The 23,963-nt window shown below is 42.2% G+C and overlaps 1 protein-coding gene, 1 non-coding gene and 1 pseudogene across 2 annotated transcripts in view; all 3 read right to left on the minus strand.

Moving 5' to 3' along the window:
• Positions 1 to 8,854, minus strand: part of GCM1 (glial cells missing transcription factor 1) — a 22,339-nt gene extending 13,485 nt beyond the window's left edge. The window contains exon 1 of the mRNA XM_032299703.1: positions 7,941 to 8,854. Coding sequence (XP_032155594.1) covers positions 7,941 to 8,015 — 75 coding nt within the window. The 5' untranslated portion in view covers positions 8,016 to 8,854. The remainder of the gene's footprint in view (positions 1 to 7,940) is intronic.
• A 908-nt stretch (positions 8,855 to 9,762) lies between these two features.
• Positions 9,763 to 9,856, minus strand: LOC116565912 (annotated as a pseudogene).
• Positions 9,857 to 14,895: 5,039 nt separating this feature from the next.
• LOC116565925 lies at positions 14,896 to 14,999 on the minus strand. Its single transcript, XR_004275664.1, has one exon. It is a non-coding gene; the product is annotated as a U6 spliceosomal RNA (small nuclear RNA).
• Between the last annotated feature and the right edge of the window lie 8,964 nt (positions 15,000 to 23,963).

Raw genomic sequence — 23,963 nt, forward strand, 5'->3', positions numbered from 1 at the left:
GTGATCCACCCGCCTCGGCCTCCCAAAGTGCTGGGATTACAGGCTTGAGCCACCGCGCCCGGCCCTAAAATACAAATTCTGAAATAAAGTATCAAAAATATCTACATTATCATATGATCATATTCTGAAATTGATTTTCATTCAGAATATAATCCATCCTCATATAAAGTAATTATCTTCCAGGTTTTCATTAATTATATAAATAGCTTAGTCATTGCTTATAAATAAATGTTTCCAAATAGAACAGGAATAGCAAACAAACATACTTTAAAGCAAATTATATAGAGGTAAAAAAAAGTCAGATATCATGGAAAACAGGAACAAATATTTAACCATTTGATTTATACACAACTTTTCAGGAACTTACCTCTTCTGGGCCAACTGGAAATAAAACTCCAAGTGCTACCAAGGAAAGAATTTCAACTCAACAAAATGCTTTTGTGTTTATTCAAGAATTACTCCTTAGGGCAGGCATGGTGGGGAATGTCTGCAATCCCAGCTACCCAGGAGGATAAGGCAGAAGGTTGCTTGAGCTCAGGAGTTCAAGACCAGCCTAGGCAAAATAGTAAGACCCTCATCTCAAAAAAAAAAAAAAAAAAAAGAGTTACTGATTATTCATTAGACTAATCTTGGTATTTCTTAGTCAAGCGATCAAGACTCAGGACAATGTTCCTTATTTACTCTGAAAACACTAAGCTAGGCCAAGTTACCCCAGCTTTCGACCTCTGTCTCTCATCTACCTGTCTTCTCTTTTCCCTTCCATTTCTACTCCACCCAGCTAAGCAAGGGACCTGCTACAGGGTACCGGAAGAGTCCCTGCTACCACAGATACAGTAATGCTCCTAGCTGCATCACACCAGAAGCACAGAGTGGCAGAAGAATTCTGACCCAAATAGCAGAGGCCCCAGTGATCATGGGAGCCCATCTTTATAATAAAAATATATATATATATATATATATATATATATATATATATATAAATAAAATGGTTTAACTTGGCCAGGCACGGTGGCTCATGCCTGTAATCCCAGCACTTTGGGAAGCTGAGGCAGGCAGATCACTTAAGGCCAGGAGCTCGAGACCAGTCTGGCCAACATGGCAAAACCTCATCTCTACTAAAAACATATATATACATAAGACAGCCAGGCGTGGTGCTGTGCACCTGTAGCCCCAGCTACGTGGTAGGCTGAGGCATGAGAATCACTTGAACCCAGGAGGCAGAGAGGTTGCAGTGAGCCAAGATCACACCACTGCACACTCCAGCCCAGGCAACAGATAGACTCTTGCCTTAAAAAAAAAAATGGTTTAAGTTGAGTGCCTGCAGTTCTGGGCTGGCTTCCTACAGGTTATATTGAAGAGAAATGCAATAAAAAAATAGAGGAATGCTCAGAAACAGGGGAAATGAGATTTGTAAACACATATGCGCCAGGCGCAGCAGCTCATGCCTGTAATCCCAGCACTTTGGGAGGCTGAGGCGGGCGGATCACCTGAGATTGGGAGTTCGAGACCAGCCTGAACAACATGGAGAAACTTCATCTCTACTAAAAATACAAATTTAGCTGGGCGAGGTGGCACATGTAATCCCAGCTTCTTGGGAGGCTGAGGCAGGAGAATCGCTTGAACCTGGGAGGTAGAGGTTGCGGTGAGCCAAGATTGCACCACTGCACTCCAGCCTGGGCAACAAGAGCAAAACTCCATCTCAAAAAATAAAAAATAAAAATAAAGGGTGCATATCATAAAATATATATATTTTTTAAAAGGCATATGCAACATAAGCAACATACAGGAAACAAATACAAGAGAGGAAAGGTTTACGGAGGGCAAGTGGAGTTAGAAGAATTGAGGCCTTTCTAAGCCCTAGGATCTGATCTTGACACTTTCCAGCCCAACAAGACTAATGGCTTTCCACTACCTATAAAACAACCGAGTCCTCTTAGGATGGTCTGCTTCCAAACCACCAGCAGCCCCCAAAATCTTTATGCTGAACACTTGTGCACAACTCTCTAAAGCGGGAACATTTGAGCCTTCAGACCCTGGTTCCCTACAGTGACCTTGATAGTCAAAGCCCTTGCCAGGATGGTTATATGGAAATGCCATGGGTAATACCAAGCAGAGAGTAATGCAACTCATTGCATTATGTTTCTTTCCTGCTCTCCAGACCAGCATGCTTCCTAAATTCAGACTGTTGCTATAGTTAATGACATAAATCATAGATGATTGATCTAATTTTTTTTCCTCTAACCTTACACAAACTCTTCTGGCTTTGCTCCCCAGGCAAGAGTCATATTGAATTACACACTCCCTCTTTCAAACTCTTTTAGCACTTTTCTACATGGCATTGATTCTCTATTTGGGCAGTGATCTTGTTCCACTAGCCCAGAAGATCATGAACATTTCCATGGAAATTAACAGAGCTTAACGGCCCCAGTATCCCTGAGCCTACTACAGTGTCTCCCACAATTCAGTTTCTCAAAAATGTGTGATATCTTAGACAGGACATCACTGCTCACTATTGTCAAAGGTAACCCATAAATCTTGATGTATCTGAACTATTTAAAGACACATGGAGTTTCTCAGACCAGCGATGCAATTTGAATTTGGGTAATCATTTTGAAACTTGAAGGCCGGGTACAGTGGTTTACACCTGTAATCCTAGTATTTTGGAAGGCCGAGATGGGCAGAACTCTTGAGTTCAGGAGTTCGAGACTAGGCTGGGCAACATGGCGAATCCCCATCTCTACTAAAAATACAAAAAATTAGATGGATGTGGTGGTGCGTGCTTGTAGTCTCCACTGTTCTGGAGGCTGGGGTGGGAGAATCACCTGAGCCCAGGAATTCAAGGCTGTGGTAAGCTAGGATTGCGCCACTGCACTACAGCTTGGGTAATGAGAGTGAGACCCTGTCTCCAAAAAAAGAAAAGAAAGAAAAGAAAAGAAAGAAAGAATGAGAGAAAGAAACTTGAAGCACTTGAAAAGATAAACAGAAAAGGAATTTTCCTACATGTCGCATAAGTAATATTCCTGCAAGAATAAAAAATTATGAAATATAAACTGTAGGCCAGGCGCGGTGGCTCAAGCCTGTAATCCCAGCACTTTGGGAGGCCGAAGAGGGTGGATCACGAGGTCAAGAGATCGAGACCATCCTGGTCAACATGGTGAAACCCCGTCTCTACTACAAATACAAAAATTCAGCTGGGCATGGTGGCGCGTGCCTGTAATCCCAGCTACTCAGGAGGCTGAGGCAGGAGAATTGCCTGAACCCAGGAAGCGGAGGTTGCGGTGAGCCGAGATCGCGCCATTGCACTCCAGCCTGGGTAACAAGAGCGAAACTCCGTCTCAAAAAAAAAAAAAAAAAAAGAAAAAAGAAATATAAACTATAAGTGATCTGGACAGATGGGACAGAAAGTGAAATTAGAGAAATTTATAATCATAAAAAGCCATTGCATGTGATCCTCCGAATCACATTTTTTATATGCCAAAAAGGTAGTCTGGGGAACATCAACCACCTGAAGAGCTTCAGGAAAAAGTTTCATGGTCAAAAATAGGTTAGGGTAATACTGCCTAACAACAGCCTCCTTGGGAGAATCACCAGTGCACAGGAGGGTGAAAAAGGCTCCAAGCCTGCAGTCAAGAAATCTGTTTAACCTTATTGAACCTCGTATTGTTCTTTTTCTTTCTTCATATTACCTATTAAAATTCCATGTAACTGCCAGGCACAGTGGCTCACGCCTGTAATCCCAGCACTTTGGGAGGCCAAGGCAGGCGGATCACGAGGTCAGGAGTTCGAGACCAGCTTGGCCAACATAGTAAAGCCCCGTCTCTACTAAAAATACAAAAATTAGCTGGGCTGGGTAGTGCCTGTCTGTAGTGTCAGCTACTTGGGAGGCTGAGGCAGGAGAATCACTTGAACCCAAGAGCGGGGGTTGTGGTGAGCCAACATCACGCCACTGCATTCCAGCCTGGGCAACACAGTGAGACTTTGCCTCAAAAAAAAAAAAAAAAAGAAAAGGAAAACCTCCATGTAACTTGTACTCTACAGAATATATTTAGGGAACACTACTCTAAACATCTTAGAGATTGAGGCAGAATATGAGGAGAATTAATACTTTCATTCTACAGGAGGTAACTAAGACTTAAGAAAATCAATTTCTCCAGACTCACACAGATTCTAAACAATGCAGCCATTCATTAATGAATTCCGTATTCAACATTTGTTGTTTCATACACGTCAGGCACTGTGCTAGGCACAGGGTAACATTTCTAGAATTCTAGACTATTAGAACTAATAGGTACATACCAGACCATTTGGCACAACCCCCTCATTTTCAGGGAGGAAAGGAAGTTTCAGAAAAGGTAAACAACTCAAGGTTCTACAAAAAAAAAGGAGTTGGAACTAGAATTCAAATCTAGGGCATTTGTCTTCAAGTCCTGTGCTTTTCATAGTACACTCCTCTGCCTCCAGATATGCTCACACCATACAAAATCTAATGTTTGAAAATCTTTCCAAGAGCTCAATTGTTTCGTGATCCAATGACAAAGCCAGCACAAACCCAGAGGAGGATGGTATTCTCTCTACCCAGAAAATATTAAGGAATATTTGCATTTTTGATCATTTCCCCAATATATTTAACAAATTGAAAGGCATTTAGCTACTTCCATGAGCAATCTTAGTACTTTTTAATGAACTATAAATACATTTCTAAAACCAAATGTGCATTTTTGCTATAAATTTCTTAGTTTAATTTCCTGGATAGCTGCAAATACTTTTGGAAATTCATGTTGGAACGTGAACTTTTGTGAGCCTCAAGTTTCCCTATAGGAAAGAGGTTCTTCATCTCTTGTTTATAGATCTGATGAAGAATCCTGTCCCGGAAAAAAACTGCCTGTTAAGACACAGTGTCACCACCATTTTACAAGGTTCTCAAGCTCACTAAAACTCTTGCTCTAGAATGTGACATTGTAAAGTCTTCTACATGTGTTTACTTCAACTCTTGATTTTGTGTCTGTCCAACTTCAACTTGGGTGCTGCAATCATGAAGTTAGAAATAAGTGAAAATATAGGTCCTGGGAGCCAAGAGTAATTAAAGTTTACTTTAAGGTTTCCCCACAATAGTGACAATAATTCTAATACTAATTAAGAGCAACAACAAACACGAATCCCTAAAATAGATATTTGCATGATTCAACTATGGTTTATAGAACCATTCATAAATGGATGGAAAGTGGGGCATACTTTTTGTTCTCCAGCTCTGTCCCAAGGCCTATCAGGAAAGGATATAGAGGAGTGGTAGCGAGCAGCGGGAGGGGTGGAGGGGATGGGGTTGAAATTTAAGGAAAAGCATAAAGAGAAACAAAAGGAAGTGTTCATTAGAGAGAAATTCTGGAACAGTTACAAAGATAAGGAAATCTCTATTCCCTCTTCCCTGCTTCTGATAACTCAAATTCCTTATTACTCAGAATCAGGTAGACCGAACTGATTTTTTTCATGACTTGGTACTGATGATGTCCAGTCCTAGCCCTCTAGGCACCTTTCCAAACAACTTCCAGGGAAAACATCTTAAATGTTAAGAAAGGAAAACAGGGAAGTAAGCAATGATACATGTGTTAAACAACGAATGAGTGTTAAACAACTAATATGTGCCTATAATTCCAGCTACTTGAGAAGCTGAGGCAGAGGGTTGCTTGAGGCCAGTAGTTTGAGACCAACTTGGGCAACATTGTGAGACTCTCCACTCAAAAAAATTTGTTTTTCTGGCCGGGCGCGGTGGCTCAAGCCTGTAATCCCAGCACTTTGGGAGGTCGAGGCGGGTGGATCACGAGGTCAAGAGATCGAGACCATCCTGGTCAACATAGTGAAACCCCGTCTCTACTAAAAATACAAAAAATTAGCTGGGCATGGTGGCACATGCCTGTAATCCCAGCTACTCAGGAGGCTGAGGCAGGAGAATTGCCTGATCCCGGGAGGCGGAGGTTGCGGTGAGCCGAGATTGCGCCATTGCAGTCCAGCCTGGGTAACAAGAGTGAAACTCCGTCTCAAAAAAAAAAAAAAAAAAAATTTGTTTTTCCATTAGCCAAGTACGGTGGCATGTGCCTGTGGTCTCAGCTTCTCAGGAGGCTGAGGCAGGAGGGTCACTTGAGCCCAGCAGATTCAAGCTGCAGTGAACTACGATGGTGCCACTGCACTCTAGCCCAAGAGACCAGGCAAAACCCCGTCTTAAAAAAAAAAAAGCCAATTTCCAAAGAAAATGTGAAATCAAGTCACTGTATTTCAGTGCATATATGGTATTTACAAAATAGGAGAAGTGGCCAGGCTGTTTATGCCTACAATCCCGGCACTTTGGGAGGCAGAAGCGGGTGGATTGCTTGAGCCCAGGAGTTCAAGACCAGCCTGGGCAACATAGGGAAGCCCTGTCTCTACAAAAAAAAAAAAAAAAAAAAATTAGCAGGGCATGCCTGTGGTCCCAGGTAGGCAGGGGGATCGCTCGAGCCAGGAGTTCAAGACCAGCCTGGGCAACATGCAAAACTCCATCTCTAAAAAAATACAAAATGAGCCAGGTGTGTTGGCATGCGCCTATGGTCCTAGCTACTTGGGTGGTTGAGGTGGGAGAATCACTTGAACTCGGGAGGCTGAGGCTATAGTGAGTTGAGATTGCGCTAATGCACTCCAACCCAGGCGACAGAGCCAGCCCTGTCTCCAAAAAAATAAATAAATAAATAAGAGAAGAAAGAAAGAGAGAAAGAAAGAAAAGAAAGGAAGGAAAAAGAAAAAGAAAAGGAGAAAGAAAGAAAGAAAGAAAGAGAAAGAGAGAAGGGAGGGAGGGAGGGAGGCGAATGAAAGGAAGGCAAGAAAGAAGAGGAAAAAAGGAAGAAGATCATGCTGTATTCCACAAGAGTACAATATCATTTGGATTTTAGCACATTCCAGTTAGACATGAATCTGAGTTAAAACCATCATTACAGCAAATAAGGTTGTATGAGGACTTGGGCATAACAAAGTCAATTTATGGCCAAATAAATCATCGTGGATTTTAATCATACCATGTAGCCAGAAGGAGTACAACCTGAGTCAAGCCAACTTTGAAAGAGAGGGGAAGTAACAATGTCTTTGCATCAGTTTAAAAGTGTGGGAGTCTGGTAAGTAAAGACCCACTCAAATTGTAGGTCTTGCCATCTCCTCTTAAAATCCCTCAGGCAGCTGTCTAGCTGAAGCTCTGGGGGACAGGAATTTACCCAGCTGGAACCCTCACCAATTTCCTTCCAGGTCTCTGTACATTAATAGTCAAGACTTCATAGCCTAATGTTGAAAGCAGATTTTCTTTTTCTTTTGAGATGGAGTCTCGCTCTGTCACCAGGCTGGAGTACAGTGGCACGATCTAGGCTCACTGCAACCTCCGCCTCCTGGGTTCAAGCGATTCTCATGCCTCAGCCTCCCGAGTAGCTGGGATTACAGGCATGCGCCACCATGCCCAGCTAATTTTTATATATATATATTTTTTTTGAGACGGAGTTTCGCTCTTGTTACCCAGGCTGGAGTGCAATGGCGTGATCTCGGCTCACCGCAACCTCCGCCTCCTGGGTTCAGGCAATTCTCCTGCCTCAGCCTCCTGAGTAGCTGGGATTACAGGTACGCGCCACCATGCCCAGCTGATTTTTTGTATTTTTAGTAGAGACGGGGTTTCACCATGTTGACCAGGATGGTCTCGATCTCTTGACCTCGTGAGCCACCCGCCTCGGCCTCCCAAAGTGCTGGGATTACAGGCTTGAGCCACCGCGCCCGGCAATTTTTATATTTTTAATAGAGATGGGGTTTCACCCTGTTGGCCAGGATGGTCCCGAACTCCTGACCTTGTGATCTGCCTGCCTTGGTCTCCCATAGTGCTGGGATTACAGGCGTGAGCCACCACGCCCAGCCGAAGGCAGATTTTTTTAGCAAGTACATACCTGTGGAAGTTTCACATCATTAATATCCCAGCTTAATATTTCTTTGTCTTCAGAATCAAAGTCGTCAGGTTCCATGATAGTCAGGCCAGTCGAGGTTTCACCTATTTGACTCAGAAGTGCTTGAGAATTTTGTTCTCAAAGGTTCTTGATAATAGCTGGATCGGCCCACTCAAGCACCTTAGACCAGGAGATTGTTTCCTAAGGCTAAAAAGTAAGTCATATTAGTATTGACCATTAAAGAGAGGGGAAAAAAAAAAATCAGTGCTGCCAGAAAAACCTGTTTCACTGACATTTTTCAAGTACCAACATACTACTAAAAAAAAAAACAAAAAAACGTAGGAGCCATTAGTGATTTTACTTAAAACTTGACGGTCGGGAGTTAGAAGCATGTGATCATTGCTTTCACCCTTGGGTTTGGGCTTGCCTTCTCATTGCAAGATCTAGGTTGTAAAGGCCTTAGCAGAGACAGTTGTCATCTGTAACCAATGGCCAGGACCTTTTCCTGCTAGGGCAGGAGGAAACGGGCTTGGAGTTGTTTCTACAGAAATTCCTTCATAAATTAGCTAATGTATGGCCGAAGTTGCAAGAGGGGAACATCACATTGGATTTATCTAGAAAAATATATATTTTAAAATCAAATCATGGTAAGGATTAGTTTTGGTCTCTGCAATCAAACCTCTGTGCACTATATATCTTCAAATATTATCAACCAATATGCTTATAACTGATTCCTCTGAAACAGGGTTTCTTAACCTTGGAACTATTGACATTTTGGACAAAATAATTCTTTGTTGTGGGGAGTTATTTTGCATGTTGTACACTGCTTGGCAGCATCTCCGGTCTCTACCCATGAGGTGCTAGCAGCCTGTAATCCCAACACTTTGGGAGGCCAAGACAGGTGGATTACTTAAGTCTTGGAGTTCAAGAGAAACCCTGTACAAGAAGTACACAATGCTAGCAGGGCATACTCAGCCCAGGTGGTCGAGGCCGCAGTGAGCCAAGATTGTGTCACTCCATGCCAGCCTGGGTGACAGTGAGACTCTGTCTCAAAAAAAATAAATGAATGAGTAAATAAAAGTTTGTTCAAATCGCATTGCTTTCTTCATAAGAAATATTGCTCTAATTTCTAACTATAATTGGTTAAAGGAGATTTACAAAGAAAAAAAGAAACAAAATTTGAAATCTTCTACCCTGAGGAAAAAAATGAATAATTTTGCAGATGAAAGGTACTTGTTAGTAGGATATGAAGTGAAACATGTTCACATGTGTAACATTTCCATTTACTGGTACTCTTATAACAAGAGACATAATGATGTTATGTAGAGCTATTTAAAAGTGAACTCAAACTACAAGGTAGATTAATAGTCTAAGCTTTGGCAAGACCCATTAACTCTGTTCTCTGTTCTTTAGTTTTTGGTTTGCTTTGTTTTGAGACGCAGTCTCACTCTTGTCACCCAGGCTGGAGTGTAGTGACACAATCTCGGCTCACTGCAGCCTCCACCTCCCGGGTTCCAGTGATTTTCTTGCCTCACACTCCCGAGTAGCTGGGATTACAAGCTCACAAAACCACGCCCAGCTAATTTCTGTATTTTTAGTAGATACGGGGTTTCACCACGTCAGCCAGGCTGGTCTTGAACTCCTATCCTCAGGTGATCCACCCACCTCTGCCTCCCAAAATGCTGGGATGACAGGTATGAGCCACCGTGCCTAGCCTGTTCTTTAGTTATTTAATGTTAAATAATCCTAATACTTGTCAATCACTGAACCCTACTAAGGGAAAGTGTACGTATATAGAAGACTGTTGACCTGAACATATAAATGAAGTTTTTTGTTTTTCTTTTTCTTGTGTGCCCTACATGTCCAGAGAAATTTCTCTACTAACAAACTATAGAAATGATCCCTGAAAGTATAATCTTTAGAAATGGAGTTCTTGACCATTAAATAACAAGCTAATCTGAGACTCTTCCTGTCTGTTCCACATACCCATGCTGAGTTACAGCCTAGTGGTTGCAGAGCACGAAGTTTCTGTTCCCCAACTGAATGTTGATTTTCAAGATGAAATCCTCATGGATTTTAAGTAAAGTTCTATGTTTAGGAAACAAACACTGTGTTACTCAAGAAATGATGCTGCAGATTAACTCTAATTCAAAGGACTTAAATAATAGGTACGGAAGACGCAGTTGTCAAGCAGCAGTTCCAACTACTTACCTCTCAACAGGAACGATGTTGTCTCTGATGGTGCGAATTTTGTTAGAACTAGCTGGAATAGGTCTACTTTTTAAAAACCTTGGAAAATAAGGTTCGTATTTTCAAAAATCAAAATCATTGTTATAAAGCCTGGGCAATACGACACGATTCTTTTGTTTTCAGATTAAGAGAAGGATAATAAAGGAAATCTTATTACACAACAACGATGTGGTTTTTAAGATTTTTCTCCCGATATTAACTTTGGCTAAGTGAACGAGCATTAATTTAATATTTCGCTAAAAGTTAAGAACAAAAAATAAAAAAGAAGAAAAGACCATATTACAATCTTAAACAAGTAAACTCTGTTTTCCTCTTCTAGGATTGAAAGACTAAACTTGTCAAGACTACTTTTTTTAAAGCAACTTGCGCAAAGTATATTCAATTCTCATCATTTCTACAGAAAAATGAACTAGAACAAATGAAACCCTGTAGGAATGGAGTGGTCATTACCGCCTCCTTACATTTGCCTCTCCATGGGATTTCTGGCTTCCTTACCTTCGGACTTCTTATGGAGAAGCAGCCAGCACTGTGTCGTGAAAATCGTATTGCTGGTTCAAGTCCCAGCAGGTTCTGGTCATTTTCGGAGCAGACGCTGTTCCCTATTCCAGGTCAGGGTACACTATGCTAATGAGTTCTGGCAGTGGTCCAATCAAAATCTAGATGCTCTCGGCTCCGGATAGGTAAGAGCAGCCTGGGAGTCACTTAACCAGCCTGATTCTTCTCAGAATGCCAGCAATGTGATGAATATTCTATGATGTGTCTCTGAACCTCCCCCTACCCGACCCCACTTTATGTTATAAGCACATTTGAACTAAAATGGACATTGAAAAGAACCTCATGAGGAAGTACAGATGTTTTTCTTCTTGTAATGTTACAGATTGGGCCCCAGGCAGGCGATTCACAGTAGATCCTAATTACCCGGCAGGTAACAATTCTCGTGTGTGCAAGAGAGAGAAGACAGACAGACTGAGATAGATATTACAGTGAGGAAATTTACTGGAATAGACAGTGGATAGCCAACATCCTCTATGCCAGAAATATCAAAATGCTACCTTAACCCTAGCAATAATTTCTCACTAATTCTGAGTGTTCTGAGCCCCTAAAAATACACAATTCTTTCTTCTAGAGATACTCTCAGTGCTGTTCTTCTTTTAGAACCTTTCGTGGTACAGCCCAAGTCAGTTCAGCTTATCTGTTTTGTTCTAGGTAGTCTGCTAGGCCTTGGCAACACAAGAGAGAATGAAAGCTATTATAGAAGTTCAGTCTTGTAGGAAAGATGAACAAAGCTACTAAATAAGGCCAATTTTTGCTGGGCGCGGTGGCTCACGCCTGTAATCTCAGCACTTTAGGAGGCCGAGGTGGGTGGATCACCTGAGGTCAGGAGTTCAAGACCAGCCTGGCCAATGTGGTGAAAACGCTGTCTCTACTAAAAATATTAAACAAAAAAAATTAACTGGATATGGTGGCATGCTCCTCTAGTCCCAGCTACTTGTGAGGCTGAGGCAGGAGAATTGCTTTAGCCCCAGAGGCAAAGGTTGCAATGAGCCAAGATCGCACTACTGTACTCCAGCTTGGGCTACAAAGTGAGACTCCATCTTAAAAATAAAAATAAAAATAAAAAAAGCCAATTTAATTTGATGTATAGAATAGAAGTAATATAAATGAGAAGGCTAGTAAGCTGGAGGGAGGAGAATCAGAGGAAATCCACCTAAATGGTGCCCAATGAGCCTTTTGAAAGACAAATAGATATTTATCAAGGCATGAAGGACTGGAAGAGGGTGTTTCAGGGAGTGGTAATATCCTGGACAACATAACCAGGGATCACTACCTGTCGGGAAGGTCCAGACTCTCAGGAATGAGGCTTAGGAGGCAGAGATGAGCAGGCCAGAAGGCAAAAGGCTTGGACAGCCTTAGTTGCATTGGGTGGCCCCTAACAGCCCTTTGGCAATGCTGAGATTTCTCATTTGTCTTTCAGTTCATGAACGAACTCCTCTTCTGTCTGAAGTTTAATACCCTGCTTAGTATTTTTTTTTTTGAGATGGAGTTTTGCTCTTGTTGCCCAGGTTGGAGTGCAGCGGCAGGATCTCGGCTCACTGCAACCTCCGCCTCCCAGATTCAAGCAATTCTCTTGCCTCAGCCTCCCAAGTAGCTGGGATTACAGGCATGTGCCACCACACCCAGCTAATTTTGTATTTTCGGTAGAGACGGGGTTTCTCCATGTTGGTAAGGCTGGTCTCGAACTCGCAACCTCAGGTGATCTGCCTCCCAAAGTGCTGGGATTACAGGCGTAAGCCACTGCGCTCAGCAGATTTTTAAAAAAGTCCTATTCTTATCTCCCATAGGTTTCCACTGTTAACATGTCAGTCACGTCCTTTCAGACTTTTGTTTTCTCCGGCACATACAACAAAAAGATACTGTTTTTATTTGCATAATTGTAATCCTATTGCACATGATATTGCTTTTGTTTGGTTTGGTTTTTGTTTTGCTTTTTTTGGAGATAGGGTTTCCCTGTGTGACCCAGGGAGGGCTCAAACTCCTGGGGTCAAGTCATTCTCCCCATTCAGCCTCCCAAGCAGCTGGGACTCCAGGCACCCACCACCACATCGGGCTATTGCTTTTCACTGTTGATGAGTGTTCATCCTGGCTCCCCAGCGAGGCTGCCAGTTCCTTCATGGCCAAGTTGGGATCTTCCACTTTCCCTCTCCTAATGGAAAGACCTGCTGGGTTTCCAGCGGCAGCATCACAGCTGTCCTGGTCCCAAGCACCAACCCTGCTCAGACACGGGAGGGCGCTGAAAAGCTCTGGTTCCACACTGATTGAGCTGTGACATGATGTCCCAGACTAATAAGGGTATTTTTGCTTTCTTAAAGCCAAGGTCCCAACTTACTACCCAAATTCTCCTAATCGTATTTTGGATTTTTTTTTTTTTTTTTGGACACAGAGTCTTGCTCCGTCACCCAGACTGGAGTGCAGTGGTGCAATCTCAGCTCACTGAAGCCTCTTCCTCCTGGGCTCAACCCATCCTCCCTCCTTAGCCTCCCAAGTAGCTGAGACCACAGTTACACGTCACCACACTCAGCTAATTTTGAAATTTTTTCATAGAGACAGGATCTCACTGTGTTGTGCAGGCTGACCTCAAACTCCTGGGGTCCAGTGATCCACTGTCTCGGCCTCCCAAAGTGCTGAGACTACAGGCATAAGCCACCTTGCCTGGCCAAATTCTCCTAACTGGATCTCTGTCATTGCTATTCATAACAATAATTATAGTAGCTTCCCTTGACTGCACACTTACAGTGAATCAGGTGCCATGATTAAATACCTGTCTGTATTATCACCCTTAATCCAGACAGCATCCCTATCAAATAGGTACTATTCTTATTATGCCTCTTTTATGGAGGAGGAGATCAAGGCTCAGACAAATAATGCCACACAAAGAAGTAAGTAGCAGAGCTGGGGTAGAACTTGAAGGCATGCCTGTTGACCACGGGACTGCATGAAGACCCCTACATGTTCAGCATCTGGAGTCTTTGTCTCCACTCCTGCAAAATCCGAGTTCTACGTCACTCTTTCCACTCTGTGCCTCCTCCCTAGAGACAGGAATCCTGCCTAAAGCCAGGTGGCTGGAGGCCCTATTACTTGGTAACTGACCTCAACCACTAATGATTGGATTTCTCAGTATCTCTGCTCTTGCATTCCCTGACACTCTGGGACCTGCCTATTGAGATCATTCTGGTTTTTTCTTTTTTTTTTTTTCATCAATAGTGGTGCTTTAGGCATTTTAGGCAGGATAATTATTTGGGTCAGACTGTCCCATGCACAGAATTCCCAGACGCAAGATGCCAGCAACATCCCGTCACAGTATCAACCATAACTCACGACACCTTTGTATTTCTCACATGTTTGGGAACCCAGGAGGGAGGAGTATTGTGCTGCCTCTGGTTTGGGGTAACGATGCCAGACCCTCAGGGCTGACAAGTTTGCCTGGACTATTGTCTATGGTTTCCAATTCATAGCCAACAGATACCTTGTTCTACCTAATGATGAATGTCTACACCTACAGTTCTGTCCTTCTGGTATCTACCCTATCTCAATGCATATTCCAGGCCCTAGTTTCACCCATTTGCCCAGTGCCCAGTTCTTCTACTGTGGACTTTTTTTTTTTTTTGAGACAAAGTCTCTCTCTGTCACTCAGGCTGGAGTGCAGTGGTACAATCTTGGCTCACTGCAACCTTCACCTCCTGGGTTCAAATGATTATTTAAGTAGCTGGGACTACAGGCGTGTGCTACCATGCCCAGCTAATTTTTGTATGTTTAATAAAGACAGGGTTACACCACGTTGTCCAGGCTGGTCTCGAACTCCTGATTTAAGGTGATCCACCTGCCTTGGCCTCCCAAAGAGCTGTTCTTCTGTGGACTTTTATTGCCCATTTATTATGTATCTGGCATTTTCCCATTTAGCCCTCACAACTACTTCATAAAATATAGTATCAATTTTTAGTTGTACAAATTTGTTGGGTACATATGATATTTTGGCTATATGCATAGAATGTGTAATGATCAAGTCAGAGTATTTGGAGTGTCCATCACCTTGAGTATTTACTATTTCATGTGTTGGGAGCATTTCAAATCCTCTCTTCTAGCTATTTTGAAATATACAATACATTGTTATTAACTAGAGTCATCGTACTCTGCTACTAAATATATTAAGAAATATATGGAATGCTTCGCTGACTTGCATGTCACCCTTGCACAGGAGCCATGATAGCTTTCTCTGTATCTTTCCAATTTTACCGTAGGTGCTAAAGGGAGTACTGGTATTATTAAGCTATATGAGCGTGAAATTAGTACAAGATAGCCGGGCACAGTGGCTCACGCCTGTAATCCCAGCACTTTGGGAGGCTGATGGGGGCAGATCACCTGAGGTTGGGGGTTTGAGACCAGCCTGACCAACATGAAGAGATCCGGTCTCTACTAAAAATACAAAATTAGCTGGGTGTGGTGGCACATGCCTATACTCCCAGCTACTCAGGAGGCTGAGGCAGGAGAATCACTTGAACCTGGAAGGTGGGCTTTGTGGCAAGCCGGGATCTCACCATTTCACTCCAGACTGGGCAACAAAAGCAAAACTCCATCTCAAAAAAAGAAAAGAAATCAGTATAAGGAAACTGAAGCACAGAGAGGTAAAGTAGCTTGATGTTTACAAGATTGTGTCACCAAACTTTTGGCATCAGCAAACTGACATAGGTCAAAGGAAAAATATGAACTGGAGAAGAATGATGTTAAAAGTCATTTCCTTCGTGGGAGAGTACGTCTATCTAACATTCTGATCCCTGCTGGTGTCAACATTCCCCTGCCTCCTTACCTCACCATTTTTTAGGAAATTGTTTTTCCCCCGAGGCTGTCCATTAGAACGTTCTGTCCCTTCTGACATGGAGCCTGACCTATTCAGTCTTTCCCTGGAATTTTCCAAATTAGAGGTGGAGGAATTGCTCTTTCATCTCAGATGCTAAATTGTAAGCCTGACCTCAGTCTTGCTGATGGTCATCTCTGCTGCACACGGCACAGTCTGAGAGAATGGAGACAACAAGAGAGAGAGATGGACAAAAGGAAGGAAGGAGAGAGCCCTGAATACAGGCGAGCCCGAGGCCAGCTCCAGTCCTCTCTGTTCCAGTTATGTGGCCCAACAAATATCTTTTATGCTTTCATTCCTTGGAACTGGGTATCTTAACTTACCCCTATTAGAGATCTACTAACACACTTCCCACCCTCTTAATAATCTAGGTAAACTTGCATCTCGTTCAGACTTCAAAGTAAACCACTTACCTTTTCATTGATGCTTCAATGAAAGTGAAGTGGGTATCAAAAGTGACTTGTCTGACACTGCTTAAAATTGGAAACTTCTCTGTCATGTCTCACTGGAATCAATGTGCAGGACACAGGGAGCGGTCACTGTAGGCCTCAGTTTATACTCACCCAGCACGTGCAGTTGCTAAAGCAGGTAATCAAGGTAACGCTCAGAGATCACTTTTCTGTGCTGGGTAAAACTGAACTTTGGATTTTGTCTTTAAGGTTTCTCAATTTGGAAGTCATTTGTGGCTCTCATATGGAGTTTGTACAAGTCCTGTATAATTTACTTCAGTGCTAAAGACCACACTACATCATCTTAAATTGGATTCTGAGCTGTCTCTGTTCTGAGAAACAAGAGGTGTTCTCTTTCTAAATCTCTGGGCAGACAAGACAAGCCTGGTTGACTGTGAAAATCCCTAGTTGATTGTGGGAATGTTCCTGAATGTCATGGTACTCTTTGGAAAATATTGTGAAACGTTAAAATATTTAATTATAAGACTTGGGAACTGTTTTATCTGTAGAAACTATGACTAACATATGTATATGCAACATCAAATTCAGGGACCATGAATCAAGAGTCAACCCCCAAAAAGGAAAACATAGAAAACAAACAAGCTCCCAAACTCATAGTGGTGGATTATTTCCAATTTCCTGTATATACTTTGCTGTCCTTCTGTTTTGTGCTAAAAGGCAAAAAAAAAAAAAAAAAAAAAAAAAAAAAAAAAAAAAAAAAAAAAGGGGTATCCTATAATAAAAATGCAGCTAAAATCAGAATTGATTCAATTTCTTAAATAATTTTGCAAACTGGGAAATCAGCACCAACTTTTTAAAACTTAAAAACCATGACCAAACAAAGCTATATGATCCTACCATTTCCATGAGGGAATAAGTTACACATCCCTGGCTATTTTTCATACAAATTTGATTTATAATATATGGGTTGTTACTGTTACTTGAGATGAATTAATATTTCAAATTATTTTTTCTAATTTCTAGCACGGTAAATACCGATAAAGCCATATAAGTAAAAGCTTTTGAAGTCCTCATGAATTTTTTTTTTTTTTAGATTAAGTCTCACTCTGTTGCCAGGCTGAAGTGCGGTGATATGATCTCGGCACGCTGCGACCTCCACCTCCCGAGTTTAAGCAATTCTCCTGCCTCAGCCTCCTGAGTAGCTGGCCCTACAGGCATGCACCACCATGCCCAGCTAATTGGTCCTCATGAATTTTTAAGAATAAAAACTGGTCCTGAGACTAAAGAAGTTTGAGAACTGGTGCTATAAAGTACTAAATACTAAAGTTTTTGTTTTTGCTTTTTTGAGACAGAGTCTCGCTCTGTTGCCCAGGCTGGAAGTGCAGTGGTGGGATCTCAGCTCACTGCAACCTCCACCTCCCGGGTTCAAGCAATTCTCCTGCCTCGGCCTCCCAAGTAGCTGGGATTACAGGCATCCACCACCATATCCAGCTATTTTTTTTGTATTTTTAGTAGAGATGGGGTTTCTCCTTGTTGGCCAGGCTGGTTTCAAACTCCTGACCTCAAGTGATCCACCCGTGTCAGCCACCCAAAGTGCCAGGATTACAGGCATGAGCTACCGCGCCAGGCTCTAAGTACTAAAATATTAAACCTTCATCATCCAAGGACAGGGCTGTTTCTGATGATATTCAGTGCTCTGAGCGTAAACTGCCCCTTCTGCCTTCCATGGGCTTCTATCTAAGTACTGGAAAGACACAAGAATGAAAGGGAGGAAGACAAGGAAAAAGAGGTGTTTAAAGTGAAACTGCACACTATCAATACCTATATGACAACATTTCAATGAATGGGAGGGAGGCCCTGCCCACAGCAAGGCTTTGGGATACCAGGACTGATTCCAATAGACACAGCACCCACCACTCCCATAGTCCAAGCTCCCACCTATCAGCAGTGGAGGCACCCAGCACAGCCCATAGGAGGTGGCACCACCAGGGGTAACTGAGGTATCTCCTTTGGCAAGCCATTGAAACCTTAGCAACCAACATCACCAAAGAGGGCTACAGCAGTAGAAGAAGAACATGGTGGATGCTATGTGGTAACTGAGAAGACTCATTGACAAGCACATAGGTATCCACTGAAGACACAATTTAAAAAACCTGGAACAGAGCTGAGGTCCTGAAGGTGATCCTAGAGCCAGCAAAATACACTCTAAACTCCTAATATCACCCTAATTTAAACTCTGAAACCTGGTTAAGTTACAGGTTAGGTGTTTACAATTAAAGAATACTAAGAAAAATGCTTTAAAAATGGTATCTTGGCTGAGCGCAGTGGCTGATAGCAGCAATCTCAGTACTTTGGGAGGTGGAGGCAGGTGGTCACTTGAGGTCAGGAGTTCGAGACCAGTCCCATTTCTACTAAAAATACAAAAATTAGCTGGGCATGGTGGTGTGCACCTGTAATCCCAGCTACTCAGGAGGCTGAGGCAGGAGAATTGCTTGAACCTGGGAGGTGGAGGTCACAGTGAGCCAAGATCACACCACTGTACTCCAGACTGGATGACAGAATGAGACTCTATCTACTGAAAAAAAAAAAAAAAAAAAAAAAAAAAAAGTATCGTGTTCTTTACATGATGGGATTACAGATAATGTTTATTTCCTTTTTTATATTTCTCTACAATTTTCTGAATTTTCTATAAGAAGCACACACCCTTTTTAATAATGCGATACTTTTTTAAAATCAATGGTATAAAGTAAAAATATGTACTATTTGTATGGTACCTTATAGCAGCAGTGCTTAATTTTTTTGGTCTCAAGACCAGTTGACACTCTTGAGAGCCTCAAAGAATTTTGTTTATGCGGTTATATCTAACAACATGTACCATATCAGAAATGAGAATTGAAAAAAATTTTAAAAAACAGTTTTTAGATTATTAATCTAAAACAACAGTAACAACACATTACATTTTAACATAAATAACATTTTTATGGAAAACTGTTTACCCCCAAAAGAATTAATGAGAAAAGTAACAATGTTTAACATATTTGCAAATCTCTTGAATTTCTGACCTATTAGAAGACAGTTGGATATCTTCTATCTCCTTCTGCATTCGATCTGTTACAAATATCACATGTCCCATAGCTCTGGAAACTCCGTTGCATACTTGTGCATAAAGGCAAATAGGCCAGGTGCAGTGGCTCAAAGCTACAGTCCCAGAATTTTGGGAGGCTGAGGCAGGAGGATCACTTTAGTCCAGCAGTTGAGACCAGACTGGGCAAGACAGCAAGATCCCGTGTCTACAAAAACTACAAAAAATTAGCTGGGCGTGGTGGCACGTGCCTGTGGTACCAGCTACTTGGGAGGCTGAGGTGGGAGGATCACATGAGCCTAGGAGGTTGAGGCTGCAGTGAGCCATGATCATGTTGCTGAACTCCAGTTGCGGCAACAGAGTGAGACCCTGTCTCAAAAAAATAAATAATAAAATAAAAAGAAAGGCAAATAACATCTTAATGTTATCATAAAAATTGTTTTGATCTTGGGGCCAGGTGCAGTGGCTAATACCTGTAATCCCAGTGCTTGAAGGTCCAGGCAGGATTGCTTGACCCCAGATTGTCTGAGCCCAAGAGTTTGGGACCAGCCTAGGCAACATGACAAGACCCTGTCTCTACAAAATATACAAAAGATAGCCAAGTGTGGTGGTGCACACTTGTAGTCCCATCTACTTGGGAGGCTAAGGTGGGAGGATCACCTAAGCCTGGGGAAGTCAAGGCTGCAGTGTGATTACGCCACTGTACTCCAGCTGGGGTGACAGAGGGAGCCCTTGTCTGAGACAGGTGGATCACTTGAGATCAGGAGTGAGAGTTACTGAGTTACTGAGACCAGCCTGGCCAACATGGTGAAACTCCGTCTCTACTAAAAATACAAAAAATTAGCCAAGCATGGTGGTGTGTGCCTGTAATCTCAGCTACTTGGGAGGCTGAGGCAAGAGAATGACTTGAACCCAGGAGGTAGAAGTTGCAATGAGCTGAGATTGCGCCACTGCACTGCAGCCTGGGCAACAGAGTGAGACTCTGCCTCAGAAAAACAAACAAACAAACAAACAAAAAATCTTTTGATTTTGAAAACTTCCTGCAAGGTTCTGGGGGCCCCCAAAACTCACTGGGCCACACCATTGCTTTATGCTCTACAAAATACATACACAAATTTCATTCAACTCTCCCCAAAATATTTTAGTTGGGCATGTTTTGAAACAGATGAAGAACCTGAGATTTAGAAAGATTAACCAGTTCATCCAGATCATATGCTCAGATTTCTGTGTTTATACTCTGAATCTAGGCCTGGATTCCAGATAACGACTACATCTCCCCTGTAAAAGCGTTTTGATCACTCACCTTTACTTAGATAAGCAACTGCCTGGGACACTCAAAGAATTTTTGCACAATGATTAGAGAATGGCTAATATTTTAACTCTAGAATGTGGCAGAAAAATAGAGATCCAGAGAAGTTACGTAAAACAGAGCATGACAACAGAAAAAAAAGCACAGGCCTTGGGAGGCAGGAGCCCTGAAGTCTGGATGCCAGTCCCCCACTTGCTGTGTGACTTGAGACAGGTGGCTTTACCTCTCTGGGCAGTAGGATTGCTTAATCTGAAAAATGAGCTGATGATCTCTTACCAGCCTGAAGGCATGGGCTGGATCAGATGATTGCCCAAGATCCCTCCCAGTGGAAGGGCTGTCATTTACCAAAAATCCCAGTCATTTAGAAGGCTAGGAATATAATTCCACTGAGATGAACTCTCCTTTTGAAATTGTAGTCCCCGTAACTTTGCCATTTTCTTTAATGTCATATTTAGAATTTAGGATTTCTTGAAAGCAATTTTAGTCACCTTTTCTTTAACTCCTTCAAATTTTGTCCAGAAAACTCAGGCTTCAGAATAATTTCAATCTTGAAATCACTTGAAAAGCTGCTATGTAGGAATCCAATGCAATTCAACACATCCTACAAATGTACTGAGTGTCTACTGTTGTGTGGCAGATGTGTAAGACTCCAGAGAAGCGTGAACACTTCATTTTCTTTTCTTTTTTTTTTTTTTTATTCTTTTCTGAGATGGAGTCTCACTCTGTCTCCCAGGCTGAAGTGCAGTGGCGTGATCTCGGCTCACTACAACCTCTGTCTCCTGAGTTCAAGCAATTCTCCTGTCTCAACCTGCCGAGTAGCTGGGATTACAAACACTCAACACCACATCCAGCTAAGTTTTGAATTTTTAGTTGAGATGGGGTTTTGCCATGTTGGTCAGGCTGGTCTCAAATTCCTGACCTCAGGTGATCCTCCTACCTCGGCCTCCCAAAGTGCTGGATTACAGGCCATGAGCCACTGTACCTGGCCACTTGATTTTATTTATTTCTAAGTTTTTCTTCATTTTTCATTATGGTAAGATATACACAACATAACATTTACTCTTTTAAACATTTTTAAGTGGCAGTGCAGTGGCAGTAATTACATTCACATTGATGTACAACCATCACCAACATCCATCTCCAGAACCTTTTCATACACCCAAACTGAAACTCTATACCCATTAATAATAACTCTCAATCCCCGACTTCCCCTTTATCCCCAGCCCCTGGAAACCACGATTCTACTTTCTGCCTCTATGAATTTGCCTATTCTAGGTATCTCGTATAAGTGGATCATATAACATGTCATCTTTTACATGTGGCTCATTTCATTGAGCAGAATGTATTTAAAGCTCACCCATGTTGTAGCATGTATCAGTTCTCCATTCCTTTTATTTTTTAAAAAAACGTGGGCCGGGCGCGGTGGCTCAAGCCTGTAACCCCAGCACTTTGGGAGGCCGAGGCGGGTGGATCACGAGGTCAAGAGATCGAGACCATCCTGGTCAACATGGTGAAACCCTGTCTCTACTAAAAATACAAAAAATTAGCTGGGCATGGTGTCGCGTGCCTGTAATCCCAGCTACTCAGGAGGCTGAGGCAGGAGAATTGCCTGAACCCAGGAGGCGGAGGTTGCGGTAAGCCGAGATTGCACCATTGCACTCCACCCTGGGTAACATGAGTGAAACTCCGTCTCAAAAAAAATAAAAATAAAAATAAAAAATAAAAAAACGTGGAAAAAAAAATCACATAAAACTTCCTATCTTAAACATTAAGTTCAGTAGTATTGAGTACATTCACATTGTTCTGCAACCATCTACACCTTCTATCTTGAGAACTCCTTTTATTTGCAAAACTGAAACTCGTCTATGAAATAACTCCCCTTTCCTCCCAGCCCCTGACAATCATCATTCTGGTTGATGTCTCTATGTACCTCATATAATTGGAATCATACAGTATTTGTGTCTTTGTGACTGGCAAATTCACTTAACGTAATGTCCTTGAGGTCCATCCGTGCTTGTAGCATGTATCAGAATTTTCTTCCTTATTAAGGTTGAATAATATCCCATTGAATGTATATACCACACTTAGTTTATCCAGTTATCCATGTATAAACATTTGGGTTGTTTCTACCACATTTAATTTTTTAAGCCTTCATTGGCAGATTAGAGCAACTCCTGATAACTGTTAGAAGTACAATTTAGTCCGGATATAATGTGCTGTACATAGATTTAAAAAAAAAAAAAAAAAAAAAGAGTTAATGGCAGTAGGCATGAATCAGAGAAGTATGCACGGAGTTATTTCAAGTTTGAAAAGGAAATTCCAGCGTTAAAAAAAATGAAACCAGATTTTTGTCTGTTGTTTTTCTCTCTTCTCTAAAGGGATGTTACTAAATTGTAAGTTTCATAAGGTCAGAGACTGTACAACTTTTAACTGCACATTCCATATTACACCTTGCAAAGTTCCTGGAAAACACCATTAACTTATCTATAAATACACCAGCATAGCATGTAATTAAGAAATATCTTCATCTAAATTACATTTGATTTTACGACAACCTGACAAAATGGGCAGGGCAAGTATTTGTGCAATCTTACGGACAAAGAAGCTGAGGATCTCAGCCATTAGCTCACTTCCAGGCAATGTGAGAGCAGGGATGCCAACAGAAGTCTTGTAATGCCATTTCCAGCTCTGTCCCTCTGTTTCCCCATCTCTCAGCAGTTGTGAATGAGCACATGAAGTCACTTCCTAAGTATAATTTCACCTTAAGATACAGAAATATAAGCTAAACAACAGCTCAAGGTCCTTCTGATCATATAATTTTTTGTGTGTGTGACGAAGTCTCACTCTGTCACCCAGGCTAGACTGCAGTGGCGTGATCTTGGCTCACTGCAACCACTGCCTCCAGGGTTCAAGCAATTCTCCTGCCTCGGCCTCCTGAGTAGTTGGGATAACTGGCATGCATCACCACACCTGGTTAATTTTTGTACTTTTAGTACAGATGGGGTTTCACCATTGTTGGCCAGGCTGGTCTTGAACTCCCAAGTGATCCGCCTGCCTTGGCCTCCCAAAGTGCTGGAATTACAGACTTGTGCCACACCCAGTGATCATACAATGTTATTTAACAGTTTCCCTGAGAGCAAATACCTGTTTTCGAATATGAAGATATGTCTATGTGAGGTCAGGCCCGCTAACATATATTTAGAAAATAATGAAATAAACCCAACTCTGTCAAAGACCCTGCAAAATGAGGGGAAATCAACAAAAAGTGACAGGGAAAGGAAGGGGGTATATAGGTTAGATAGGAAGAACATTTATTGCTCTTTGATCCTGGTGCTTAGTTTAGAAAAGGTAGGTATTAAATTGACCATAGATATGATGGTTGGTTCAAGCAGGGTTACCTAGAGCAAAGCTATGAGTGCCCCTTGAAGGCTGCTCCAGCCTTCTTCGGTTTCCTCTCTGCAGATCCTTGGAATGCACCTTTCTCAGCTCTACCCAGGGCCTCTATACTTTCAAGCTGCCCAGTATGCCCAGCCCTCCCATGCACCATCTGAGCCCTCTTCCCAGA

Source organism: Sapajus apella, unplaced genomic scaffold (assembly GCF_009761245.1).
Source record: "Sapajus apella isolate SASKATOON/1434 unplaced genomic scaffold, GSC_monkey_1.0 scaffold41, whole genome shotgun sequence".
Classification (NCBI taxonomy): Eukaryota; Metazoa; Chordata; class Mammalia; order Primates; family Cebidae; genus Sapajus; species Sapajus apella.